Source organism: Lipotes vexillifer, unplaced genomic scaffold (genome assembly GCF_000442215.2).
Source record: "Lipotes vexillifer unplaced genomic scaffold, Lipotes_vexillifer_v1.1 scaffold95, whole genome shotgun sequence".
NCBI lineage: Eukaryota > Metazoa > Chordata > Mammalia > Artiodactyla > Lipotidae > Lipotes > Lipotes vexillifer.
Genome location: NW_006791458.1, coordinates 2,654,310 through 2,679,782, shown reverse-complemented (window position 1 = coordinate 2,679,782; position 25,473 = coordinate 2,654,310). Strand labels below are relative to the sequence as shown.

At 38.4% G+C, this 25,473-nt stretch overlaps 1 protein-coding gene across 1 annotated transcript in view; it reads left to right on the top strand.

Annotated features, from left to right (window-relative positions):
* Positions 1 to 12,580: 12,580 nt before the first annotated feature.
* The window catches only part of UBLCP1 (ubiquitin like domain containing CTD phosphatase 1), a 21,383-nt gene continuing 8,490 nt past the window's right edge, over positions 12,581 to 25,473 (top strand). Inside the window, exons 1-9 of the mRNA XM_007464414.1 lie at positions 12,581 to 12,624; positions 15,679 to 15,876; positions 17,029 to 17,120; positions 17,526 to 17,611; positions 17,693 to 17,808; positions 19,008 to 19,106; positions 21,631 to 21,668; positions 22,228 to 22,326; positions 25,136 to 25,252. Of these exons, the coding sequence (XP_007464476.1) occupies positions 15,723 to 15,876; positions 17,029 to 17,120; positions 17,526 to 17,611; positions 17,693 to 17,808; positions 19,008 to 19,106; positions 21,631 to 21,668; positions 22,228 to 22,326; positions 25,136 to 25,252 (801 nt within the window). The 5' untranslated portion in view covers positions 12,581 to 12,624; positions 15,679 to 15,722. The remainder of the gene's footprint in view (positions 12,625 to 15,678; positions 15,877 to 17,028; positions 17,121 to 17,525; positions 17,612 to 17,692; positions 17,809 to 19,007; positions 19,107 to 21,630; positions 21,669 to 22,227; positions 22,327 to 25,135; positions 25,253 to 25,473) is intronic.

The following is a 25,473-nucleotide window of genomic DNA, read 5'->3' as shown; positions in this document are numbered from 1 at the left end:
CCATGTCCTCAAGTCTGTTCTCTATGTCTGTGTCTTTATTCCTGCCCTGCCTCTAGGTTCACCAGCACCATTTTTTAAAATTCCATATATATGCATTAGTATATGGTGTTTGTTTTTCTCTTTCTGACTTACTTCATTCGGTATGACAGATTCTAGGTCCATCCACCTCACTACAAATAACTCAGTTTCATTCCTTTATATGGCAGAGTAATATTCCATTGTATATATGTGCCACATCTTCTTTATCCAATCATCTGTTGCTGGATGTTTAGTTTGCTTCCATGTCCTGGCTATTGTAAATAATGTTGCGATGAACATCGTAGTACATGTATCTTTTTGAATTATGGTTTTCTCAGGGTATATGCCCAGTAGTGGGATTGCTGGGTTATATGGTAGTTCTATTTTTAGTTTTTTAAGGAACCTCCATACTGTTCTCCACAGTGGCTGTATCAACTTACATTCCCACCAACAGTGCAGGAGGGCTCCCTTTTCTCCACACCCTCTCCAGCATTTATTGTTTGTAGATTTTTTGATGATGTCCATTCTTACCTGTGTGAGGTGATACCTCACTGTGGTTTTGATTTGCATTTCTCTAATGATTAGTGATGTTGAGCACCTTTTCATGCATTTGTTGGCCATCTGTATGTCTTCTTTGGAGAAATGAAAAGACACAATGGATTTCAAAGACTTAGTATGAAGAAAAGCAGATGAAATATCTCATTAATTTTTTATATTAATTACATGTTGAAATTATAATATTTTGGATAGATTGGGTTGAATAAAAATAGTATTAAAATGGATATTTCCTGTCTTTACTTGTTTTATGTGACTACTGGAAAATTTAAAATTATACATATATGGTTCAAATTATGTTTCTATTGGATAATTATGCTCTGCAGTCAAACTACCTGGGTGCAAATCTTCCACTAACTCCTTGGTGTGACTTAAGCACTTCACTATGTCTCGGTTTCCTTATCTGCACAATGGGTGTAATGATAATACTTAACCTGTTAAAGGCATTGCTTAGACATGTTGGTATGCGCAGGTGTCAGCGGTTAGTAACTTAATAATAAGGGAACCAGCAGAATGATCAAAGAGTGAGCAGTTCAGAAAACAGAATTGGAAGTGGGATATAACTCAGAAATGGAAGGATCACTGGAGCAGCTTATTGAAACAAACAAAAACAGAAAGCAAACAGGCATCTAATTAAGTAATGTCTGAAGTTCCATTTCTCATGATCATAAAAGCACCATGTCCAAATCAGTTGATACAGAAGACATCTGGAGAGAATAGTACCAGATATCAGATGTGCTGACCATTGATTAGAAATAATAATCAATACGACTAAAAAGCAGTGCTAATGATATGTCTGTGACTGTTTATTGGAGTCCTAAGGTTGCATTCTCCAGCCTTGTTGAGGGATCAGAAACTGAATTAAACCAAGGTTAAAAGTAGAACATCAAGTAACAAATTGTGCTTTTAAACAGACAGCTGCCTGTGATTTTCTCAAACAATGAGTAAAATGCAGAATATACAGTTTGCTCTTTAGTTTGTTATGAGAATTAAATGAAGTAATAGAACTAAGGTGCTTACATGAATAAACAATAGTTGTTATCATTGTCATTGTTAATTAGCAATATTATTATGGGAAAGTAATGAAGAAAGAAGTTATACTTAGATTCACTATACCAAAAAGGGAATAGTAACTGTGACTCATGTCAAAATCAGAGTTATTCAAATGTAATCAAATTCTGAGGGGGCAATTCTAAGAAGAAAATAATGGAGAGATTTGTGTTAATTTTTAAAAAACATTTGAGAACCATGAACTAATTTGGAACTATTTAATATTTCTTCATATGTTAGTAGCAATGATAGCATAAAATATATTTGCAGGTGGTAGAATTTAAAATTTGTGTAAAGCCAGTTTTGCAGGTCCTCAAAAAGTTAAACAATAGAATTACCATATGACACAGAAATTCCACTTCTAGGCATCTACCCAAATGAATTGAAAATGTATGTCCACACAACTTGTACACAAATGTCTATAGCAGCATTATCTATAATGGTCAAAAAGTGGAAACAACACAAATGTCCATCAACTGACGAATGAATAAACAAAATGTGGCATAGCCACACAATAGAACCATAAAAAGGAACAAAATACTAATACAGATGAGAATATGGATGAACCCTTAAAACACTATGATGGGCTTCCCTGGTGGCTAACATGTCGCAGCGCAACTAAGCCCGTGCGCCACAACTACTGAGCCTGCACTCTAGAGCCTGTAAGCCACAACTACTGAAGCCCGCACGCCTAGATCCCGTGCTCTGCAACAAGGGAAGCCACCGCAATGAGAAGCCCGCGCACGGCAACGAAGAGTAGCCCCCGGTTGCCACAACTAGAAAAAGTCAATGCGCAGCAACGAAGACCCAACACAGCCATAAATAAATAAATAAATAAAATTTAAAAAAACCCCACAACACTATGTTAAGTGAAAGAAGCCAGACGCAAATCCACACACTGTATGATTCCATTTATATTAAATGTCCATTGTAGGCAAACCGGTTGAGACAGAAAGCAAATTAGTGGTTGCCAAGGGCTAGAGGAAGAGGGAAATGGAACACCGAACAAACATTGGATCACTTCGCAGGGTGATGGAAATTTTCGAGGTTAGATAGTGATGACGGTTGTGAATATACTAAAATTCACTGAACTGTACAGTTTAAAATGGTGAATTTTATGGTGTTAAGAAAACATAAAATAAATATTTGTTCAAACAAAATAAAATAAAATTAGTGTAAATCCAAAGAGCTGAGATATGGATGGAGAGGATGAAAATGAATGATTTGCTTACAGATAAAATGTGACTATTACTAAGGAATAGAGTGGATAAATTAATATTGAATTAACTAGAATGTTAAGAAGAGGAAAAAAATAATATTGAGACCTGTCAGGAAGAGAATTAACACCCTTAACTATCAGTATAGAAGGTACTTCAGGAGTGGCTGTTTGACCTACAGGGAGGCCTTCTTCCCTGAGAACCCTGCCCAGCAGCCAAAGCAGGCTTAGGCAGAACCTGATGCCCTTGAAGGAGTTGACTGGTCCAGAGACAGACATGTCACTTAAGTTACGCCACCACAAGATCTGATCCCAGGATTTGGGGATTTGAAGTTGAGTGATACAGAGACTGGGAGTCAGAGTCATATTAATAGCAGTACTCTAAGGATAAGGTCTGTGGATTTATTGTGAAAGATCTTAAACTTGTCTTGGTACCTGGTTCAGCAACATTTAATTAATACCCTCTGTCAGGTACTGTGCCCTTGTAATACTTCCCTTCTTCCCCACCCCAGTCCCCACTTTTTAAACACAAGCTAGCCTGATTAAGTTTCTGTTAGTTAACACCATAAATAATATTTCAAAACAAATTGACGTAATACTTATACAGCATCAAGAAAAAAATGTATCACTTTGATGTTATCAATGAAATTTTAAATACTAAATGTAAATTCTCTATGAAGTTTATTTCACTATGAATAATGAAGCTCTGGAAATTCCAGGAAGGATAAACACAGACATGAGAGAAGTAATAAAAGCTATCAATGAAAAAGAACATGGTTTTTCCATTTGGCTTTATGAAAATGCACTACATGATCTTTATATATCTAATTTTGAAAGTGAAAGGTTGATGGAAACCATGACACAAATAGGTCCATAGGCTGTTGTTTGAGAACTATTGAATTAAAACCTAGAGATTATTTTTTAATGATTTTTTTTCTTTTTTTTTGGTACGCGGGCCTCTCACTGTTGTGGCCTCTCCCGTTGCGGAGCACAGGCTCTGGACGCGCAGGCTCAGCGGCCACGGCTCACGGGCCCAGCCGCTCTGTAGCATGTGGGATCCTCCCGCACCGGGGCACGAACCCGTGTCCCCTGCATCGGCAGGCGCACTCTCAACCACTGCGCCACCAGGGAAGCCCTTAATGATATTTTTTGATGTGGATCAGTTTTTTTTTAAGTCTTTATTGAATTTGTTACAATATTGCTTCTGTTTTTTGTTTTTTTGGCCTCGAGGGATGTGGAATCTTAGCTCCCCAACCAGGGATCAAACTCGCACCCCCTACATTGGAAGGCAAAGTCTTAACCGCCGGACTGCCAGGGAAGTCCCCTAGATATTTCTTTCTTTTTTTTAAAATAAATATATTTATTTATTTATATTTGGCTGCATTGGGTCTTCGCTGCTGCACGCGGGCTTTCTCTAGTTGCAGTGAGCGGGGGCTACTCTTCGTTGTGGTGCACAGGCTTCTCATTGCGGTGGCTTCTCTTGTTGCAGAGCATGGGCTCTAGGCACGCGGGCTTCAGTAGTTGTGGCACATGGGCTCAGTAGTTGTGGCTCGTGGGCTCTACATGCAGGCTCAGTAGTTGTGGCGCACAGGCTTAGTTGCTCCGTGGCATGAGGGATCTTCCTGGACCAGGGCTTGAACCCGTGTCCCCTGCATTGGCAGGCAGATTCTTAACCACTGTGCCACCAGGGAAGCCGTAGAGATTTAAAATATAGAATTTAAAAGCATCTTTTGGTTATTCAATTAGCTCATTTTTATGAACAAGTATGAGGTCAGGGGAAATTGATTACCTCAAAGTCAGGATAATTTTAGGCAAGGCTGCCTCTAGAACCCCATCTAATGCTTTTTGGACATTAACACATTGCTAAAGAAATGTTTCCTGACAATTAGAAGTATAATGAATAAAACAATGGTAAACTATTCATTACAGATAGCTTATTGGTGATCAAAACTTGCTTTGTCACATTGTAAATGTTTAGATTCTAACAGTCTAGACATTTCATTAATATTTATTGAAGTTGGGAGACATTAATTTATCCACTTATGAGTCACTGTGGATATAAAAAACAAATAAATGAAATTGCCCTCATAATGTGCAATACTGCAACATAATAACAATTTGATGTTCTTGTTTACGATTTCAAATTGAATGTTGATTAGGTTGCAGTATATCATACTAAATTTTTCATCTCAGAAATAGTTCATTAGTCTAGAATGTGTGGGTAGGGACATTTGTAATTATTTCTCACATGATTAAGAAGATATTGTCTCCAATGCACATGACTTTGGATATAAACCAGAAGCACAGGTTTTACAGTTAACACTCTGCATGTGTAACTGCCTGCAGGGATACTGTACTGTATATCTAGAATTTTTTTTAAGAGGATAGATCCCACGTTATGTTCTAAATCCAATTTAAAAAATTAAGCCTATTTTTAATATATATATGTATGTGTGTATGTTTTGTTTATATATGTATGTGTATATATATATATATATATATATATATATATATACACACACACTCTGTTTTCAAAATGAAAATTTTAAAAATCACTTTTTTCTTAATTTTAAAAGTAATACAGAGACTTCCTGTTCCGGGATGAGGCAGAGTAGTTGCATTTCTCCCCATTCCTTCTGCCAAGTACAGCTAAAAACCCTGGAGGCTATAAAACAAATATAAGAAGACTGAAAGGTGGAGAGAAGGCAGATTGGCTAGTTACCTGGAAAGACAAGGGAGTGAGTTCTCTGAGTTTTCTTTTTACTTCATAGTTGGGGTGCTAGAGATACTGGCAACCTGGAAATATCAGTGGGCTCACACAAAAGCCTGTTCTCTCTAGACAAAGAACCAGGAAAGCCACAGCCTAGCAAGGGAGAAAACATTTAGTTAATAACCACTTGTGCAGAAAGGAGTCAACGTGGGAGGCCTGAGCCTGTTGTTGCCAGAAAGTCCTGTTTGCGAGGTTGGCCCTTGGCTGGCATCTGGGAACTTCACTGATATTTTCCTGCACTGATATTAAACCTTCCCTAAATGAGAAGAGTGTCTCACTGTGCCTAGATTGTTCATGGAAACCACGTGGTTTATGCTGCTCACCTGCTTTCCTTTGGGGAGTCTGAAATTGATATTAGGAAGTGAGTGCCTACATGACCAGACCTCCAGAAACCTTGGGTGCCGAATCTCTAAAGAGCTTCCCAGGAGAAAACCCTTCATATGTGTTGTCACAATTCACTGATTGAAAAACTGAGCACACCATGGGCCATTCCACTGAGAGAGAACTCTTAGAATCTTGTGCTTTGTTTCCTCTAGGCTTAATTCCTTGAAACTTTTCCCTTTGCTGATTTTGCTTTGTAATCTTCTGCTGTAAATCTCAACTGTGAATACAATAAATTGAGGCCTGTGAGTCCTCCTGGTGAATCATTGAACAAAGGAGTGTTCTTGGAGACCACTGACACATTGCCATACTCCAACCAAATATCACAAGAAAAAGTGGTGGTTCCACCACCTCTGTCAGCAGTAGCCCAGTGGGAAGTCTAGCCTTTCACCCTTGCCAGGCTATAATGACGTACTCCAACTCCCTTCCAGGATGGTGTCAGAGAAGACTGAGTGGGAAGCCAGAACTTTTACTATCTTCCAGTGGAGGCCATGTGGGGTGTAGTGATGAAGCACCCCTCTACCTCCCAACTTGGGTGGTATCACTGGAGGCTGGTGGAGAACCTGAACCCTCACCCCTGTACAAGAGTAATGGGGTGCCCTTTCCTGCCCACATGGGGTGTCAAAGGAGGCCTAATGAGGAGCTTGGATTTCTATCACAACCACGAAAAGTATGTGAAGAAATAATGTCTAAAAATTCCCAAACTGGCAAAAGACATAAACATATAAAATAAAAAGGTTGAGTGAATCTTAAATAGAATAAACCTAAATAAATCTCCACCAAGACATAGCATAGTCAAACTTCTGAAAACTAAAGACAAAGAAAAAAATTTTTGAAAGCAGCAAGAAAGAAACAATAGCTTATAAACAGCAGGAAAAACAATTTTTTTTTTTTTTTGCGGTACGCGGGCCTCTCACTGCTGCGGCCTCTCCCGTTGCGGAGCACAGGATCCGGACGCGCAGGCTCAGCGGCCATGGCTCACGGGCCTAGCCGCTCCGCGGCATGTGGGATCTTCCCAGACTGGGTCACAAACCTGTGTCCCCTACATCAGCAAGCGGACTCTCAACCACTGCACCACCAGGGAAGCCCAGGAAAAAACAATTTTACTGACAGATTTCCCTTCTAAAACTATGGAGGCCAGAAGGAAGTCGCACATTTTTCGAGTGCCAAAAGAAAAGAACTGTCAATCCAGATTCTATAAGCAGTGAGAATATGCTTTAGTAATAAAGGAGAAGTCAAGACATTCTCAAATGAAGCAAGCCTGAAAGAAATTGTTGCTAGCAAACCTATCCTAAGAGAATGACTAAAAGAAGTTCTCTAAACAAAAAGGAATCTTGGGACATTAGGAAGAAAGAACAATGGAAAGAATAAAAATATAGGTAGATACAACACTTTCCTTCTCCTTGAAATTTCTAGGTTGTATTTGATGATTGAAGCAAAAATTATAACGTTGTTCAATATGGTTCTCAATGTACATAGAGGAAATATTTAAGACAATTATAAACTAGAGACAGGAAAGGAACTTAATTAGCGGTCAAGATTTTTATACGTCACTGGAACTAGTAAAATATTACCACCAGTAGACTGCTAAGTTATGTATATATAATACTCAGAGCAATCACTAAAAATTTATACAAAGAGATACACTTTAAAACAATACAGACAAATCAAAATGGAATTCTTAACTCATGTTTGAGTAACCAACAGAAAGACAGGAAAAAGAAAATAGAAAAACCAAAACCAGAAAACAATAAAGTGGCAGACTGAAGCCTTAAAATATCAATAATTGCATTACATACAAACGGTCTATTTTATTTGTAAAAGCCAAAAAGTGGAAACAAACACAATGTCCAATAGGTGGTTAGACAAACTGTGATAAATCCATACCAGGGAATCCTTCTCAGCCATAAGAGGAAATGGACTACTGATACACAATAGCTTGAATAAATCCCACAGGCCTTATTCTGAGTGAAAAAGGCCAATCTCAAAAGGCATATACCATACATTTCCGTTTACATAACATCTGGAAATGACAAAATCATAGAGATGGAAACCAGATTAGTGACAAAGGGTTAGGAATGGTGAGAGAAATGGGGGTGGGCCTGAGTATAAAGAGGGAGCACAAGGCGTATCTTTGCGGTGATGGAAGAAGTCTGTTCCTTGATTGCAGTGGTGGCTATATGAATCTACATGTGATAAAATGGCATACAATTATATGCACACACATTGTACCAATGTCAATATCCTGGTTTTGATATTGTACTATAATTACATAAGATGAGATCATTAGAAAAAACTGAGTGAAGTGTACACATAATCTCTTTTTGCAACCTCCTGTGTATACATAATTATTTAAAAATATGTATAAACTTTATACACGTGTATATATCTAAAGCACAGAAGATTTTCAAGGATAGGCCTAAAAATTAATAGTGGTAAGGATGTGTTTATACTATTTTTGTTGTTGTTTTTGGCCATGCCACACAGCATGTGGGATTTTAGTTCCCCGATCAGGGACTGAACCTGTGCCCTCTGCAGTGGAAGCAAGGAGTCTTAACCAATGGATCACCAGGGAATTCTTGTACTATTTTTTAAATTATTATTATTTTCTGGCTGCGTTGGGTCTTTGTTGCTGTGCACGGGCTTTCTCTAGTTGCAGCGAGCGAGGGCTACTCTTTGTTGTGCTGCGTGGGCTTCTCATTGTGGCGGCTTCTCTTGTTGAGAAGCATGGGCTCTAGGCGCGCGGGCTTCAGTAGTTGTAGCACGTGGGCTCAGTAGTTGTGGCTCACGGGCTCTAGAGTGCAGGCTCAGGAGTTGTGGCGCATAGGCTTAGTTGCTCTGCGGCATGTGGGATCTTCCCGGACCAGGGCTCGAACCCGTGTCCACTGCATTGGCAGGCGGATTCTTAACCACTGCACCACCAGGGAAGCTGCCTTGTACTATTTTTTAAAAAAGAGAAAAAGAATGCAAAATTATTGTAAAAAATTCAAATACAGAAAAATATAAACAAGGTGAAACTCACCTGCTCTATGGTGCCATCGAGAGATAATTTCTTTCATTCATTTAACAAATACTTACTGAGTGCATCCTATGGTGCCATGAACTGTTAACATTTGGTGTGTATTTCAGAAATTTCCTGCACATCCAGAGTCAATTACAAATTATAATTATTATAAATCACTGATATATGTTATTATATGTATAATATGTATTATTATATAATCTCTCTATTCTCTACATTCTATTTATCCATTATTCATCCATTTGCAAATATGTATTGAGTACCTGCTTTAGCCAACATCATGCTATGCTCTGAGGATACAGCGGTGAATAGAGCAGACATGGTCTGTTTCCTCACAAAGCTTACAGTATAGTAAAAGATTGTCACTAAACAAATTGTCTGAAATAGACAATTACGGATTATGTCAAGTTTAGACAAATGCAAACAATGCTTTGAAATGCCCAACTGTGAAAAGAAAGGATAGTAGTTATGACGGCAAGATACTGTAGCATGTTTATCATTGATGGAAATGAGCCTGTAGAGAGAAAGAGGTTAAAAATACAAGAGCAAGAGAGAGGGATACTGGATTTGTACAAAGTTTCCTGAGAGGGAAGGAGCCAGAGCACAAATATAAGGGTTGACTTCGGGTAGAAGGAAATTGCCGCATTGAAACAAGCAAAAGAAGTGAGGACAAGTGCAGATATAACTTAGTTTGTAGATATGGAGGTATGAAGTTCAGGCAATTCCTCTTTGAGACTTTTTAATTTCTTAACAAAATATGAGGCAATGTCATCTGCCAAAAGCAAGGATATAAACTGGAAGATCTGAGGTTGGAAGAGAGTTGACGTTTCAAGTAGTCATTTGGGAAAGCAAGATGAATAGAGAAAGGCAGTAGTTCACTGGCCAGGGTGAGTTAAGGTCCTGCAGAGTCTGTTCTATGGGGTAGATGCTAAACATTTTTAGCTAATTGCAGTCAGGGAAAAAACAAGGGTATAAACATTAAAACAGAGAAACAAAGTGCTGTAGTGCACTAAATAAAAAAAAAAAACAAAGAAATTAGAAAGAGGATTGTTTTTCAACTGGAAGGAGAGGAAGAAAACGGCCTGAGAAAGGGAATGAAGTAAAGAAGTCAGGGGAAGATGAAGATACACGCAGAGGGGTGGTAGCTTTCTGTCTGGGGTGCAGGAATGTCCTTTTGTCTTCCAATCCAAACATGGGCACAGTGGTATCAGCAGTTTACCATCTGATTTTTTTTTTTTTTTTTTTTTTTTTTTTTTTTCCGGGCCTCGGGCCCCCCACTGTTGTGGCCTCTCTCGCTGCGGAGCATTTTTTGCGGTATGCGGGCTTCTCACTGCTGTGGCCTCTCCTGTTGCGGAGCACAGGCTCCGGACGCGCAGGCCAGCGGCCATGGCTCATGGGCCCAGCCGCTTCGCGGCACGTGGGACCTTCCTGGACCGGGGCACGAACCCGTGTCCCCTGCATTGGCAGGCGGACTCTCAACCACTGCACCACCAGGGAAGCCTGTCCATCTGATTTTTTGAAATTGTTCCACATTTCTTTTAATCACTTAGACGTGACAACCTATCAAAACCCTATGCAGGAATTCCCAGGCACCTTTAGTTTCTGCAGAGAAGTATGAGTGAAGCACAAGTATATCATCCTCCACACATTAGAAAAAGGCTCTAGTGAGCAACAGGAGGCAGACGTTTAATTTTTCTCTTCTTATTGGAAGTTGTGAGTGGCTGTGAGCCCCTTTTTAGGTCCACTTTATATACATTCCTAGTTACCACGATTCCAGTTCTTTCATTCAACGTTATATTTCAATCCACTCCAAGTGTTTTCTTAACATTATTTTTGATTTAATGAATGTTTAGTTAAATATAAATGTACTTGGAGGAACTGAAATATAGGCATAAGATAACTTAAAATCATCTGATAAATGGACCAAGTCTATAAATGGACTTGGAGGAACTGAGATTTGGGCATAAGATAACTTAAAATCATCTGGTAAATCTCTGCTACCATTCTTCTCTGAGAAATACTACGGTTCAACACTTGGCTAGATAATTTGTAATTATTAAATTATTTACACTCTAGTAATACCAGACTTATCAGACTCTCTATACAATGGCTATTCCATGATTAAAAGGAATCTCCTTATGTATCCTGTTGTTTAGAATTAGTGAAGCTTAAAAATGTTTTAGTTCACCGTTCTGTTAACAAAAACAAGTTTCTCTAACCACAACAGCAAAAATATAAAGTCGCCAAGAAGCTGTTTGGCACGTGAACAAAGCAAAAAAGAGATTGGTTTGAAAGAAAATTCATTCTGGAGTCCAGTCCCTTGTCTTTTGGCCATCTCTTTGGCTAGACTGCTAATGTGTGACTTTTGTACAAATTCTTTTAACTTTGGGTTTTCCGTTTCCCATTTTTTGAAGGATAGCGGGAATACTTGTTACTGAAAATACGTTTCATTTTTTAAAATGAGCAGATACTCATACATTACTAGCGCAATAAAAATTACCAAAAGAGGGAAGGAAAACGTAAAATAGTTTGTGTCTTAACTAAAAAACTGTTAAGACACAAAACTTGGCTCTTTGCTTCCATTCCATGACAGCCAAAAGGGAAACATGGATCAGTGACACTGCTGTCAAGTAGAAGGAAAAATACAAGTAATTCAAGGACCTAGTGCATATTTGGGGCCAATATTATTTTCTCCCATTCCCTTCCTTTTCAAAACCTAAGTTTTTTTTGCCGCCACATACAACAATCTAGTGGGCAATTATTAACTTCTTTTTCTTGCCTATCATAAAGTGATGCACGTTGGGAGTTCGCTGTACCAGACAGCGGCTGCTCCGAATTTCCATTAAACCCTGGAATTCTTTTGTCAGGGTTTGTAATTGACTTTCTTAGCATTCTGCAGGAAGTTGGAATGGACCTGGGAACGGGCGGGTGGAGACTAATTCGATACAAGACTACAGGAATCTCGATGCAGCTCTCATGAGATTTGCTTCCTTGGTTCTCTGAGACTTGGGCTTGCCCCTTCCCTGATGATCCTGTTCCCTCTTCCATTGGGTAAAACGGGTAGAATTCTAAACTCCTGAAATTACTAGTGTTGGTGGCCCCTGGTGCCAGGTAGAGTTCTCAAGTCTTCACCTTTCAGGCCTCATTCGGAACATGACAAAGCCACACAAGTTTCAGGCCCGAGTCCCAGGATGATCTCAGCACACCTAGGGAAGTCAGCGCACCGACTCCAGCTCCGACTTTGGAGAAACAATACCAGAGACGTCATACCCCCGCAGGGCCTGCCCAACTCAAAGCCCGCCAGCGGACGCATGCGCAGAACGGGCGAGGGCCGGAAGCCATCCAGGACTCGCAGGCATCCGTACAGCGGTCACATTCTCGGAAAGGCCTGGTTCCCTCGTCGCGGTGAGGAAGTCCCTGGCAACGTCTATGTAACATCATTGCCCGGAGAGAAACAAGGAAGCGACCTTCCGCTCTCCGGCGCGCTTCCGTTTCAAACCCTAACTTCCGGTTCGTTAGCCGGTTCCGGTCCCCGCCTCTCACTTCCGGTCGCCTTGGATTCCGCTGCGGTCGGTTCCTGCGTCCACTGCTGCCGGTTCCCCCGCGCTCCAGGTGAGGGGACGCGGGGCACCCCGGCGCGCCGTGGGGCTGGGGGACTGCAGCTTTGCTGTCCTCGAGACCCGGCCTCCACTGTGGTCGGGCGGGCGGGCTGGTGGCTGCTCGTGGGGGCCCCGCCCGCGGCTGCCCAGGTTCGCGGCCCAGGCCTCCGGCCCCGGCCGGCTCTTCACAGGGGCTGACGCCCTCCCATCCAGCCTCGTCGCCTAGGTGGAGGGCTTCCGGCGCCTCAGTGGATTTTGCGTCCCCAAACCTTTCTTCCTCCCTCTTCTGGGGTTTGTCCGTCTCTCCCTGCTCCGTGTTGAACGTATCCCGGCCCTCTGGGGTTTTGGGGTCTCTGCCTGCCTTCTGTGCTGTCTCATACCAGTCACTTCCCACAGCTCTTTCCTCTGCACTCCCTCGCAGTTGCTGCTGCCCTGCTCTCCCGAGGAGGAGTTGACAGTACTTAAACAGTTACCCTTTACTGGGCGTGTTTAAATTTAACTCCCTCCCCTCAATTCCCAAGGTGTTAACTTTTGCTGCTGTTACTTTCAAATTAACCGCCTTTGCTACTTTTTAGTTGTGTGGTCTCGGGCAATTTGTTTTTCCTCTTTTTCAGTTTTCTAGTCTGTATAATGAAGACAGTAGTTGTCAGTTTAGGATTGTGAAGATTAAATGAGATTATTCAATTAAGTTGTTGAGCATATTATCATTTTCCTATCTTCACCACCATTCGTATTGCTTTTTATAGTATACAAAGTGATGTCACGGCTGTTATCGCAGGGATTAACACTATTCTTGTCAAGTAAACATTCCTGCCCTGACTAGGCAAGTCACCACTGTATGTTAGGTAGAAGAATTTACCCAAACAGCCGTTCTTGACTGTAGTTTCACCGTAAAGGTGTGCTCCTTGCTTACTTGTTCGGGTTTGATTGCCACATTTACCCCTAAAATCATTTTTCAGTTTATAAATCTGATAGGGTCCGCAGTGATACAAAACATTAAAATTGTGTAAGAAAGAAGGCTAAATGTGAAAACATAAAATGACTCATGCATTTGCATTGCACTGCTCCATTGTTGTTAATGATCTGAATATTGAAGGAATGAGGTTCAGTAACTTTGAAAAACAGTTTTAAGGACTTTATGCAGTAAAATTTTTTATGGTGTTTGTTTTGTTGTGCTTGGTCCTTTAGAGCAGTTGTCAACTTGGAGATCCCACTTGTGGCATGGGTGATGACATTTGTATACTGCTTTACTAAGCACATAGAGCCCATGCCATCTGGCACATTTTTTTTTTAAGGCTGAGAAAATTGAAGAGCCTAGAGCGCTGGCTCTCAAACTTTAGCATGCCTCAGAGATGGGGGGAGGGGGAGACGGAGATTGTTAAAACCCAAATTGCTAGGTCTCTTCTCTCCAGACCCAGTTACATTCCCAACAAGTTACCAAGTGGGGTCAATGCTGTTGGATGGTCTGGGGACCACACTTTGAGAACACTGGTCTAGAGGTGCAGTGACTTGTCCATGCTTACCTAGAGTTCAGGTGATCTCACTTCACATGTTCTGCTCTGCCCAACACAGTATGCTGTATTAGTGCTGTTTGCATTCCTAGCTCTTGTAAATTTTCAGTTTTATTTCCACTTCTCACAGAAAAATAATATTTAAATGATATTTCAATTTGACTCAAACGGGCCATTTGGCTTTTTATTGAGGATTATAACGTTTGTTAGAGCAAGTTCTCTCCAAATAGAATACATTGCCCTAAAGTAACACACCTTGTTTAAAGTTTTAGTAGAGCAGGTTGTAAACATGGAATAAATGTAAGTGAATTTACGGTGCTCTTTTCTAATGGGCATGTTGAAGACATCTTAAATTTCCAAATTACGTTTGCATGTTAAGATTTATAATTTGCCTTCTTTCTTGCAGTTGGTTGTAATACTTGAAGAGTGAAGTCAAATGTATTAAATATATGACAGCATTTGGAAATACCACTACTTTGAGATTAGAAAATCTAGTTCTCTGACCTGTTGGGGGAACCAACTTATGAAAACTGGTAGAAAGCTTTATGGGGGGAGGAGACCTACATGCTATTGTTGATGAGTGGCAGCTGCTATATGATCTTCGTGTACTTATATCTGTGCCTGTAGGTTTTGTATTTACTGATATTTGGTGCCTTAACTCCTGTAGGTGCAATTCAAGAGAGACAGTTGTGTAAGGGAAGAAAATGAGATTTAGTCAGAAGACTTGTTCTGTTATCAGCTATGTGCCAATGAGCAGATTACATAACCTCTCTGAACTCCTATTTCCTTAATTGTAAAAGAGGGACAGTTCTTATCAAACAACCTTGTTAAAGGAGATTGAGTAAAAACTGTCCAGTGTATTAAATATGAAAAAAATAATGGCCATTTACTATTTAGTGCAGTGCCTGGAACACTTCAGTTCTAGTTTTTAAAACAATTTATGTAACCAGTACTTACTTGTTTAGAGCTTACTATGTGCCAGGTAGTATGTGACTTACAAAAATTAATTTACTCCTCTTAAGAACCCTGAGAAGTAGGCAGTATTAGCATCCCTGTTTTACAGATGAGGAAACCTAGGCACTAAGAGTCAGTTAGCTTTCCAAGGTTAAATAGCTAATAAGTGGGAGAGCTGACCTCTGAAACCGGGTAATCTGTCTCTAGAGTTTGTGCTCTTAACAACTCACTGCCCTACCTTGCAAATGGTAAATGAACATGGACGGTCCATCATGGAGGAACTTGCCAGTAGCATAAACCTGATCAGAGAGGGAGGAATAGTTAGCTCATTTATTGCAGCTTTCCACTCGAACAAGGAGAATCTGATAGAATATTAGGAAGTTGTAACTTTAAGCCAAAAATTGAGAGGGTGGGAGAATTTTAACTTTGACTCCTGATAACTTTTGGCATTCTGATAACATTTCTGTAAGTAGAAAATCCTGTTTCTCTATCATCAAGTTGTAAAATAGGACTCAAATGACACAGTTTATAAAACTTAAAGTTGCAAGTTTACATACATCTTTGATATATCTATTTTAACTTGTATATGCCTTTCTTTCTAGGTATCTTTTTCTGAACAAAAGCTGCCTCATCGTATGTTTCAAGGATGGCTCTTCCTATCATTGTAAAATGGGGTGGACAGGAATATTCAGTGACCACACTTTCAGAAGATGATACTGTGCTAGATCTCAAACAGTTTCTCAAGACCCTTACGGGAGTGCTACCAGAACGCCAGAAGTTACTTGGACTCAAAGTTAAAGGTAATTTTCTCCCTTCTTCAAATTTATTGCATTGATATATTTATGAATCTTTATATTAGCTATTATCTGTTCACTTTAATAAGTCTTTCTCCTTGGAGATTTCTTTGATAGGGATATCCCTAAAATTTTTTTGATGGTACAAGTAAGAATATTTAAGGATACCTGAAAATACCACCACTATTAAGATTACTTTTGATTTCCTCTGACAGTTGATGTTTGCTTTTTAAACCTGTGACACAGAAGTCCCAGGTAAACAGTGTAATTTCTTTCTTTCTTTTTTTTTTTTAAGACTTATGTATTATTTATTTATTTAATTAAATATTTTTTGGCTGTGTCGGGGTCGGGTCTTAGTTGCGGCACTCGGGATCTTTCTTTGTGGTGTGTGGGCTTCTTTCTAGTTTTGGTGTGTGGGTTTTCTTTAGTTGTGGCACGCAGGCTCCAGCGTGCGTGGGCTCTGTAGTTTGTAGCATGCGGGCTCTAGTTGAGGTGCACGAGCTCAGTCGTTGTGGCGCGGGCTTAGTTGCCCCGCGGCATGTGGGATCTTAGTTCCCTGACCAGGGATCGAACCCGCGTCCCCTGCATTGTAAGGCGGATTCTTTACCACTGGACCACCAGGGAAGCCCCCAGTGTAATTTCTAGTATCTGTCTTCTAGCACAGCCTTTTCATTACAGTTTGGGCCTTTTACTCTCCCCAAATTATCTTTTCTGTTTCGAAAGTAATAATGATTTGTAAATTATAGGCAGTGTTCACATTCCGTTAAAAGGCATTTTCACGGTGTTTGTCTTATCATTGAACGGTGAGTTCTGAGTAGCAGTAAATGTACAGTTATCTCAGGCACTCAATTTTCAGGACTTTCTGGAAAACAGTCATCTTCATCTCGAACAACAGAATAAAACATGAATTTATTTTGTTTAGTTAGTTGAATTAAAGGTGTTCCTCTAAGAGTTGGGGAAAAATTCCAACCTTGTGTTAATTACTACTTCTTAGTATGTTAGAAATTGCTAATTCAGCAGTAACAGTTTGTTAATTTAAGGAAAAAAACTTGCTGTGGAATCTGTACCAAACCTTTTAATGTTAGGGTTTTGTGTAATGGGATAGTGAAACCAGCACCTGAACTTTAGTGAGAAAACAGTCATTTGCTTGTATTGTAGGCAAACCTGCAGAAAATGATGTTAAGCTTGGAGCTCTCAAACTGAAACCAAATACTAAAATCATGATGATGGGAACTCGTGAGGAGAGCTTGGTAAATGTTTACTTTTGTTACCATTTGTCCCTTTGAAGATATTATGGTTTATATCACACTGTTGTATCATAATTTTAATTGTGTTAAAATTGTCAGTTTAGCAGTCAGTGAAAAGTAAAAGCTGCACAATGAATGTGTTATTAACTCAGCAGAAACCAAATACTGGGAAATTTGTTAGTGTATAGCTAGATGTAAGTGTAGTAGTAGTGCTAATGGTCAAATTTAACATGGTAAATCTGCCCAGTGAACATATATAACAAAATATAAAATGTGGAAGTTTTCCCGTAGTGTGTGCTTGCAAGACTCTTGGACTCAAATCGTACCTCTTAGTTTTCTTTATGCTATGAATGTATTTGTTATGTTAATGATAATATGGCCAAACAAAACTATTTTTCATCTTAATAGGAAGATGTCTTAGGTCCACCTCCTGACAATGATGATGTTATTAATGACTTTGATATTGAAGATGAAGTAGTTGAAGTAGAAAATAGGTGAGTACTTTTCATCATCAAAGGAAATTGGTTGTCATTGGAGAAAAAGTGAATATTTCATCTGATCTTATTTTTCATTAGGGAGGAAAACCTACTGAAAATTTCCCGCAGAGTAAAAGAGTACAAAGTGGAAGTTTTGAATCCTCCCAGGGAAGGGAAAAAACTTTTGGTACTAGATGTTGATTATACGTTATTTGGTAAGTCAGCTAAAACTGTGCTCCATCTTCTGTTATCCACAATGGCATTTTCCCCTTTTGTTTGTTTGTTTTTCAATATGCAATATGAAGTATTTGAAAGATTTTCTTTTTATTTTAAGAGTAAATCATTTTATTGTAAGGGAAAAAAGAAGTCATCTGTAATCCCAAGATCCAAAGATGACCACTCATATTTTTATGTGCATCTTCCAGGGTGTTTGTATGTATGTCCTTTTTATGTTTACTTAATGATATATTGAACATCACAGTCATTTAACATTCATTGTGAGTTAAATATATGTATTTTTTGGTCAGGCGCTTTTCTAGTTTATGGATGTGTGATAATTTAATCAAATGATTCCCTATTGATTAACACTTAACATTTTATGATTATTTAAAAATCATTTTTGATATTTTATTCCTGGTTTTCTATTTAATTATGTTCAAGGCAGATTCTTTTTTTTTTTGGGCCTCTCACTGTTGCGGCCTCTCCCGTTGCAGAGCACAGGCTCCGGACGCGCAGGCTCAGTGGCCACGGCTCGGGCCTAGCCGCTCCGCGGCATGTGGGATCTTACCGGACCGGGGCACGAACCCGTGTCCCCTGCATCAGCAGGCGGACTCTCAACCGCTGCACCACCAGGGAAGCCCCAAGGCAGATTCTTGAATTTAAAATTTCATGTCAACAAAAAAAGAAATTTGTTCTTTCATCCTCTAATATTGCCAGAAATTATTAGTTAACTCCTGATATTAGAATGAATTTATTTACCTCTAATCCTTAACTTTAAGTACATGTCATAAGTTAGCGTAAATTTTTTTAAAAATTTGATTATTAAGTTAATCAAACCTGTTATTTTGGTGAAATATGATTATATTTTGGTAGGTAATGGCTAAAAAGTTTGTTTTTCATATCCTAAAATAACATCTACGTTTTAGAGATTAGATGAGAAAAAAATTTACTGTTTATTTTATAAGCCTGAATTCTGGATATTGGTCTTTGCAAATTGAACAGAATTGATCAATTAAAATTGGATTGCAAGAATATTAAATTGTGTGCTTCGAAGACATCCCTTTGTCAGCTGATGTAAGTTAGTCTGAAGTAGTTTGTATTTGAGTGTTTATATTACATTTCAGAAGTTTAATTGATATTAGGTACTTGTCCATGATAATAAACTAATCATCATCTCTAACTGATTTTCTTTTAGACCATAGGTCTTGTGCAGAGACTGGGGTAGAATTAATGCGGCCATATCTTCATGAATTCCTAACATCTGCATATGAGGATTATGACATTGTTATTTGGTGTAAGCTATATTTCTTGTTTAGATTTCCATGAAAATAAGGTTGTTCCTTATATTACTCTGCTTTATAAAATGTGACTTAAATTTTATATTTTGCAAATTTCTGATGAAGCATGTTTGACTTTCTTGCATCACAATATAAACTTAAGTGCATTTGCCAAATACCACTGAAATAATTAAATATAGGAAGAGAGTAGATTATGGTATAGATGGTGTGAAAAAAAAATGGCCTTATTTTCACAAGACCCCATCTTGATTAGGATCTTTTCTTTCTGATCTTTGCTGTAGAATCTTCGATGCTTTAGTATATTCTTGCTTTCTCCTTTCTTCATCACTCTAGTCTCAAAACACTTGGAGAAAGATATGTATTTAAAAAAATTTTACAGTGATGTAGTTCAGAAATAAAGGCAATATGAATTTACTCAAGGAAAGTTAATAAATGGGCTAAAGCATTGTTACTCAACTTGTGGTCTGCCATTCCAGGAACTTACAGGTCTGTGGTAACAGTGAGTTTGCTCCAAAAAGTAAATTTACTACACTACTGAATGCACTGTTTAGTTCAGGTGACAATCTTTTTGTGGTACGACCTGAAAAGGGAAGGGGAGTGTATTGATTTACATCTCACCTTCCCACAGACATTTAAAGTTACGTCTTGGCAATGTCGTAAGCAGAAAAGAGCTATCCTAACTGTGAATTAAATAAAATCCCTAAAGATGGTAATCGTACTAGGTTTTTGATGAGAGGCCACATAGTTGTTCTGCAGTTTGTAAATTTCCTTTGTATTTTCTTTTATTATCGGAGTATCTCAATAGTTTAGTGTTATTATGAGTACATAGCCATTACAATTCAATAGTAGTTAAATACATAATTTTCTGGTTTTTAAGATACAGAGAAGAAAGCTTTCTGGGAAATAGGTTTTTGTTCAGCAACTCTGACATCTGAGATGACATTTGAGAAAAAAATTTATCCTCTAAATGTTATTAGAGTAGACTTAGGGACTTTGAGGACTTTTTACAATCATATGTTTAAAATAAATTTTTTTTTAAAAATAAATTTCGTGGTAGTACGTTGAAAAGGGCACCTCATTTTGGAGCTAAATAGACTAGGGTTTTTTTTTTTTTTTTTTTTTTTGCGGTATGTGGGCCTCTCACTGTTGTGGCCTCTCCCATTGTGGAGCACAGGCTCCGGACGAGCAGGCTCAGCGGCCATGGCTCACGGCCCCAGCCGCTCCACGGCATGTGGGATCTTCCCAGACCGGGGCACGAACCCGTATCCCCTGCATCGGCAGGCGGACTCTCAACCACTGCGCCACCAGGGAAGCCCGACTAGGGTTTTAATCCTGGCTCTGACCTTACTTTGTGACCCTAGGCAGGTCAGTTAATTGCTCTGAGCCTTAGCTTCCTCATCTGAGAAATGAAGATAAATAAATCTACATTACAGGGTAGTTGTAAGAATAAAATATTGGTATAGCAACTAGTAACATGTCTGACATGTAATAGTTTCTTAATAATTAGAAACTTTTTATTAGTTGTAAATCTTTCTGTTTTACATCTGGGGATTATAATCCCAAAATATATACTGAATTAAAAAAATTGTTTTCCCCTATCTCCTGATTGTTGTCATTGTAGATACATGACTCTCTAAAATTTTAGTTCAACTGACCAGTTTTGCATGTAAGGTGATTTTGGTTCTTGTATGTGTGCTAAAGATTTTTATTTTGAGGACTCAGCTAACCTCTTTGCCCTTAAAATAATAAACACACACTCATATACACACTTTAAATAGTTGAACTCCTTTTTTCATTTTTAAACATTTTACTTTGTAATACCTATATGGTTTAGTCCAATAACTTGAGATGAGTAGGGCACATAAAACTGGTTTGAATTTTTATCAGTGATCTCAGAAGTGGTTGGTGTGTGACAGTGAGCAGGAACGTGACATAGATAGGGTTTGTGAATTTAGTTGCCTCAGACTTCTTGTTAAAAGCTGCTGGACTCAATGAGCACTAAGTTTGCTGAGCCTGGCCAAATACTAATTTTCATTAGCATTTTTCGACAGTCTTCAGCCTCGCAGTCTTCAACATAAACTTTTGACACATAGCATTAATCTGCTTATATTGACATATATACCTGTGTGTTGCCTGGCAGTAGGAACGCAGAAGAAAATGGAGATCCAGGCACCCTAAATTCAAGTTTAGAACTGATAGAGAACAGTATTAGGGCTGTTTTTAAAAGGGTGGTTAGGTCTTGATTTATGAATTCCTAGGTTCAGAGTTCTTTTGAGCATTGGTTACCTTATCTTTTAGATAAAAGTTGTTTAAATGTTATTGTCTTGAAGACACACTAAAATAAGTTTATTTTTATAAACAGTTAAAAGGAAATTACCATAAATATGCTAGGGATTATTTGTGATGTATTTGAACTTTTAGTCTTGCTTAGAAAACTTAACTAATTTATACAGAAGAAAGATTTTTTAAATGAAATTCAAGCTTTTCATACATATTGTGTTATCATTCCTCATGTTTTAGCTGCAACAAATATGAAGTGGATTGAAGCTAAAATGAAAGTAAGTGTTAGAAAACAATCCATTTAAGAACGTTTTGAAACTGCATTTGTCTTTTTAGAAAGTTCCGAATTGAATTAATTTCATTGTCATTGGAGGGCATTTAGTAGCAAAACAAATGCCAGTATCAGGAGTTAGAGGTGTGTTTAAAGTCTGCTTAATGGTGGTTTGCATTGATTACCTATGTCTTTTTGAAGAAAAAGTACAGCAAAGCTTCCTCTCCTCTTTCTCCCATTTTACTCTAATACTTTCTTTTCCTTTTCTCTGGTGTGTGATACTTAAAGGAGTGATGCTCTTCTAAAATATTAAATTGGGAAGTAACCTGTTTCTGGTAGTACATTGAAAAGGGCCCTTCATTTTAGAGCTAAATAGACTCGGGTTCTTTGGACTGTCATTTATCGATTTCGCTTCGTGAAACTAAAATGCTTGGTAGTTGTTGAGCAAGGTGTAGTAGCCAGGGTGTAGAAAGTTGGCATTATGGGAAATTATAGCTGGACTTTTCATAAAGCCTGGGATTTTCCACATTATTATATTTTAACCACATGAATATTTGTATTTATAGGAGCTGGGAGTGAGTACAAATGCAAATTACAAGATTACCTTCATGTTGGACAGTGCTGCTATGATAACAGTGCATACTCCAAGGAGAGGATTAATAGATGTAAGAAGTCATTTTACTTTTTATTTAAAGACTTGCTTGTTTTCTGGTGTACTTTTATATTTATATTGATGGAATAAACTACACAGAGTTTAGAAATACATCTGAATGGATAATAAAGTATCAGTTGAGTTTTGACATAAGATGTATTTCAGGTTAACAGATATGAATTTTAGTGACAAAGTTAAGGATCTTGAGGAAGGACTGTCAAGAAAGGTCGTGGTTAATTGTCCCGTGATGATAACAGCACAGTGTTGCTAAAGACAGAGTAGGTGTGAAAAAATACTGAATGTTGTCAAGGAAGATACTAGAAACAGACCAGGACACACTTGCCCTGCCCTCTATGAAACTGATAAATAAAAGCAGGTATATTATGATGCATGTACTTTGGGGTGATGTACGTGAACCCCTAGAGAAAGCAATAAGAACCATCAGGAAAGAGTTGGGCTAAAAAGATCAAGGTTCTTCACTTTGTTTACTTGTCAAGTAACTAGTCATATTATGAACATCTGTGATCTGCAAGGCCCTGTAATGGGCACTGTTGGGAATAAAGAGATGAGGAGACATGGTCCGTACCTTTTGGGAACACAGACTAATAGGAATTGGGGAGAACTTAGCAAACTAGGAAAGCTTAGGGGAGACAGTATTAAAATTGTCAAAGTCATAAAAGTCATGAATAGAATTACGTGTGTGTGGAGTTTTAAATAAAGGAAATACTGCGTACATCAAGGAAAAGTATAATTTATTACCTACTAAAGTGGTACATGTATAAAGTCTAAACAGTAAAAAGTTTGGGAAGTGTTAAACAGGAGTGTTTATAATAATGAAAAATTAAAGGAATAAAAAGAAATCCTCAATAACAAATCCCTGCAACAGTAGGGAGTTGGTTGTACACATTTTTGTTCGTCCATTTAATGGAATGCAGCTAATTATTATTAATTAATTAATTAATTTATTTATTTTTAGCTGTGTTGGGTCTTCGTTTCTGTGCGAGGGCTTTCTCTAGTTGCGGCGAGCGGGGGCCACTCTTCATTGCGGTGCGTGGCCTCTCACTATCGCGGCCTCTCTTGTTGCGGAGCACAGGCTGCAGACGCGCAGGCTCAGTAGTTGTGGCTCACGGGCCCAGTTGCTCCGCTGCATGTGGGATCTTCCCAGACCAGGGCTCGAACCCGTGTCCCCTGCATTGGCAGGCAGATTCTCAACCACTGCGCCACCAGGGAAGCCCCGTAGCTAATTATTTGATGCAGTATTTAGTGCTTCAGAAATTTTTCATGATACATTATTAAAGTGAAAGAAGTATTTTAGCAGTATTTGCAAACTGTTAGAGAATAGTTTTTAACCGTTGTTTGATTCAGGGCTTCCCTTAGCTTTACAAAAGATCTGTGAACTCTTTGAGGTTGCTGCTGTTTATCAGAAAGACTGGAGAAATATATCAGAATATCTAGTTGTATTCTTTGGTACTAACTGGATTATAGGTAACTAAATATTTTCCTTTGTGCTTTTTTGTGTTTTCAGATTTTTTTCTACAGTCAGCAATATTACTTCTCTAATTGAAAACAAGGTAGCTCATGTTTTGGAGAACATATGGTGCTTGACCTAATTGCAAAATGACAGCACTATTTAAGAAGATGTAGGATTTCTAACCCTGGGTGTCATAAAGCTCTTATATTTTTTGAGGCTTTATGTTGGCTAAGAAAACCCAGAATCTGGTTTATTGTGTCAGTTTCTGTATATTTCAAGTATTTGGGGGGTTTGTTTCAGTAGTAAAGAAATAGTGCAAACAAATACAGCAAATAAAATTTTAGTGAAATTTAAATATTTGAATAACATTTTTTGCAATAATGACACTAAGAAAAAGGCTTTCTCCGTATTAAAAGAAATTATAGAGGAGAAAAAACATTTTAAAATTAATGACAATGCTTGTCACCATTTATTTACTACCATTTAATCTCATAATTATTATTATCATCATATAATCTCACATTACCATCAGTGAGACTACTGCCTTCAGCAAAATGTACTTTTTCTTCTAAAAGTTAATGTACTTAAAATATTTTTGTGAGTGTGTAAAATATATTCACATGATCCACAAATAAAGTGTATAGTGAAAAGTATTCCTCCCTCCTGGACCCTCCAGCCACTTAACTTTCCTTCCTTGAAGCAATCACTATTATTTCTTGTGTGATCTTACAGAGAATTTATGCAAGTATCAACAGATATGAATAACTGAGAAATTACCTTTTTGGAGGCTCATTTTAAGAATTCAGAAATAAAAGCAAGAATTTACAGTGTTTTGAAGTTAAATAATCAGATGCCCTAGAAATTGTGCACCTATACCACTGAACTAAGGAGAAAGTCCATTTTTCCTTTACAAAATATTTAAATATTGTAATAAAAGAACCAGGTACATTGTCATTAAGGTTTTCTAGTTTTGAAAATAGACCCCATGTGAAACCTCAAGCCCTGAGGGGACATGTGAATGCTCAGCAGACACCTAAACAAATACTAGATTTTTTAAAAACTAAATACTTTTTTTGATCCCGAATCTTCATATTAAAATTATAGGAAGTCTTATAATGGGCTTAGTTCCATTAGACATGAACAGACCTTTCAGAAGTTGACATTGAGAGATATGTTGTGCCTTACAGTGTGTTGCATCTTGATTCTGTTCTGTTCACACAGCCAGCCATCACTGCCTCATGGTAAAGGAACACTGTGGCATAGTTGTGCAGGGCATTTTGCAGTATTTCTGCTTTTAAGAAAGGATGAACTATTCATGAAACTTGAGTTAAATCTAAACTTTTATTCTAAGGTAAAGCCTCTTGGTGTTATATGGGGAAAGTTTTCGGAGTTTTACAGCAAAAAAAACACCATCATGTTTGATGACATAGGAAGAAATTTTCTAATGAACCCACAGAATGGACTAAAGGTAAGACATAATTTTACTTGCTATTCTCACATATGCTGGATTATGTAGTAGAACATTAGTGCTATTGAATTTCATAAATTTTTGGAAGTAGTGTATTATCCTGTCAAGAAAAGCTTAAGTGTTTAGAAAAATTCATATAAAATTGAGCATTCTCGGGCTTCCCTGGTGGCGCAGTGCTTGGGAGTCCGCCTGCCGGTGCAGGGGACGCGGGTTCGTGCCCC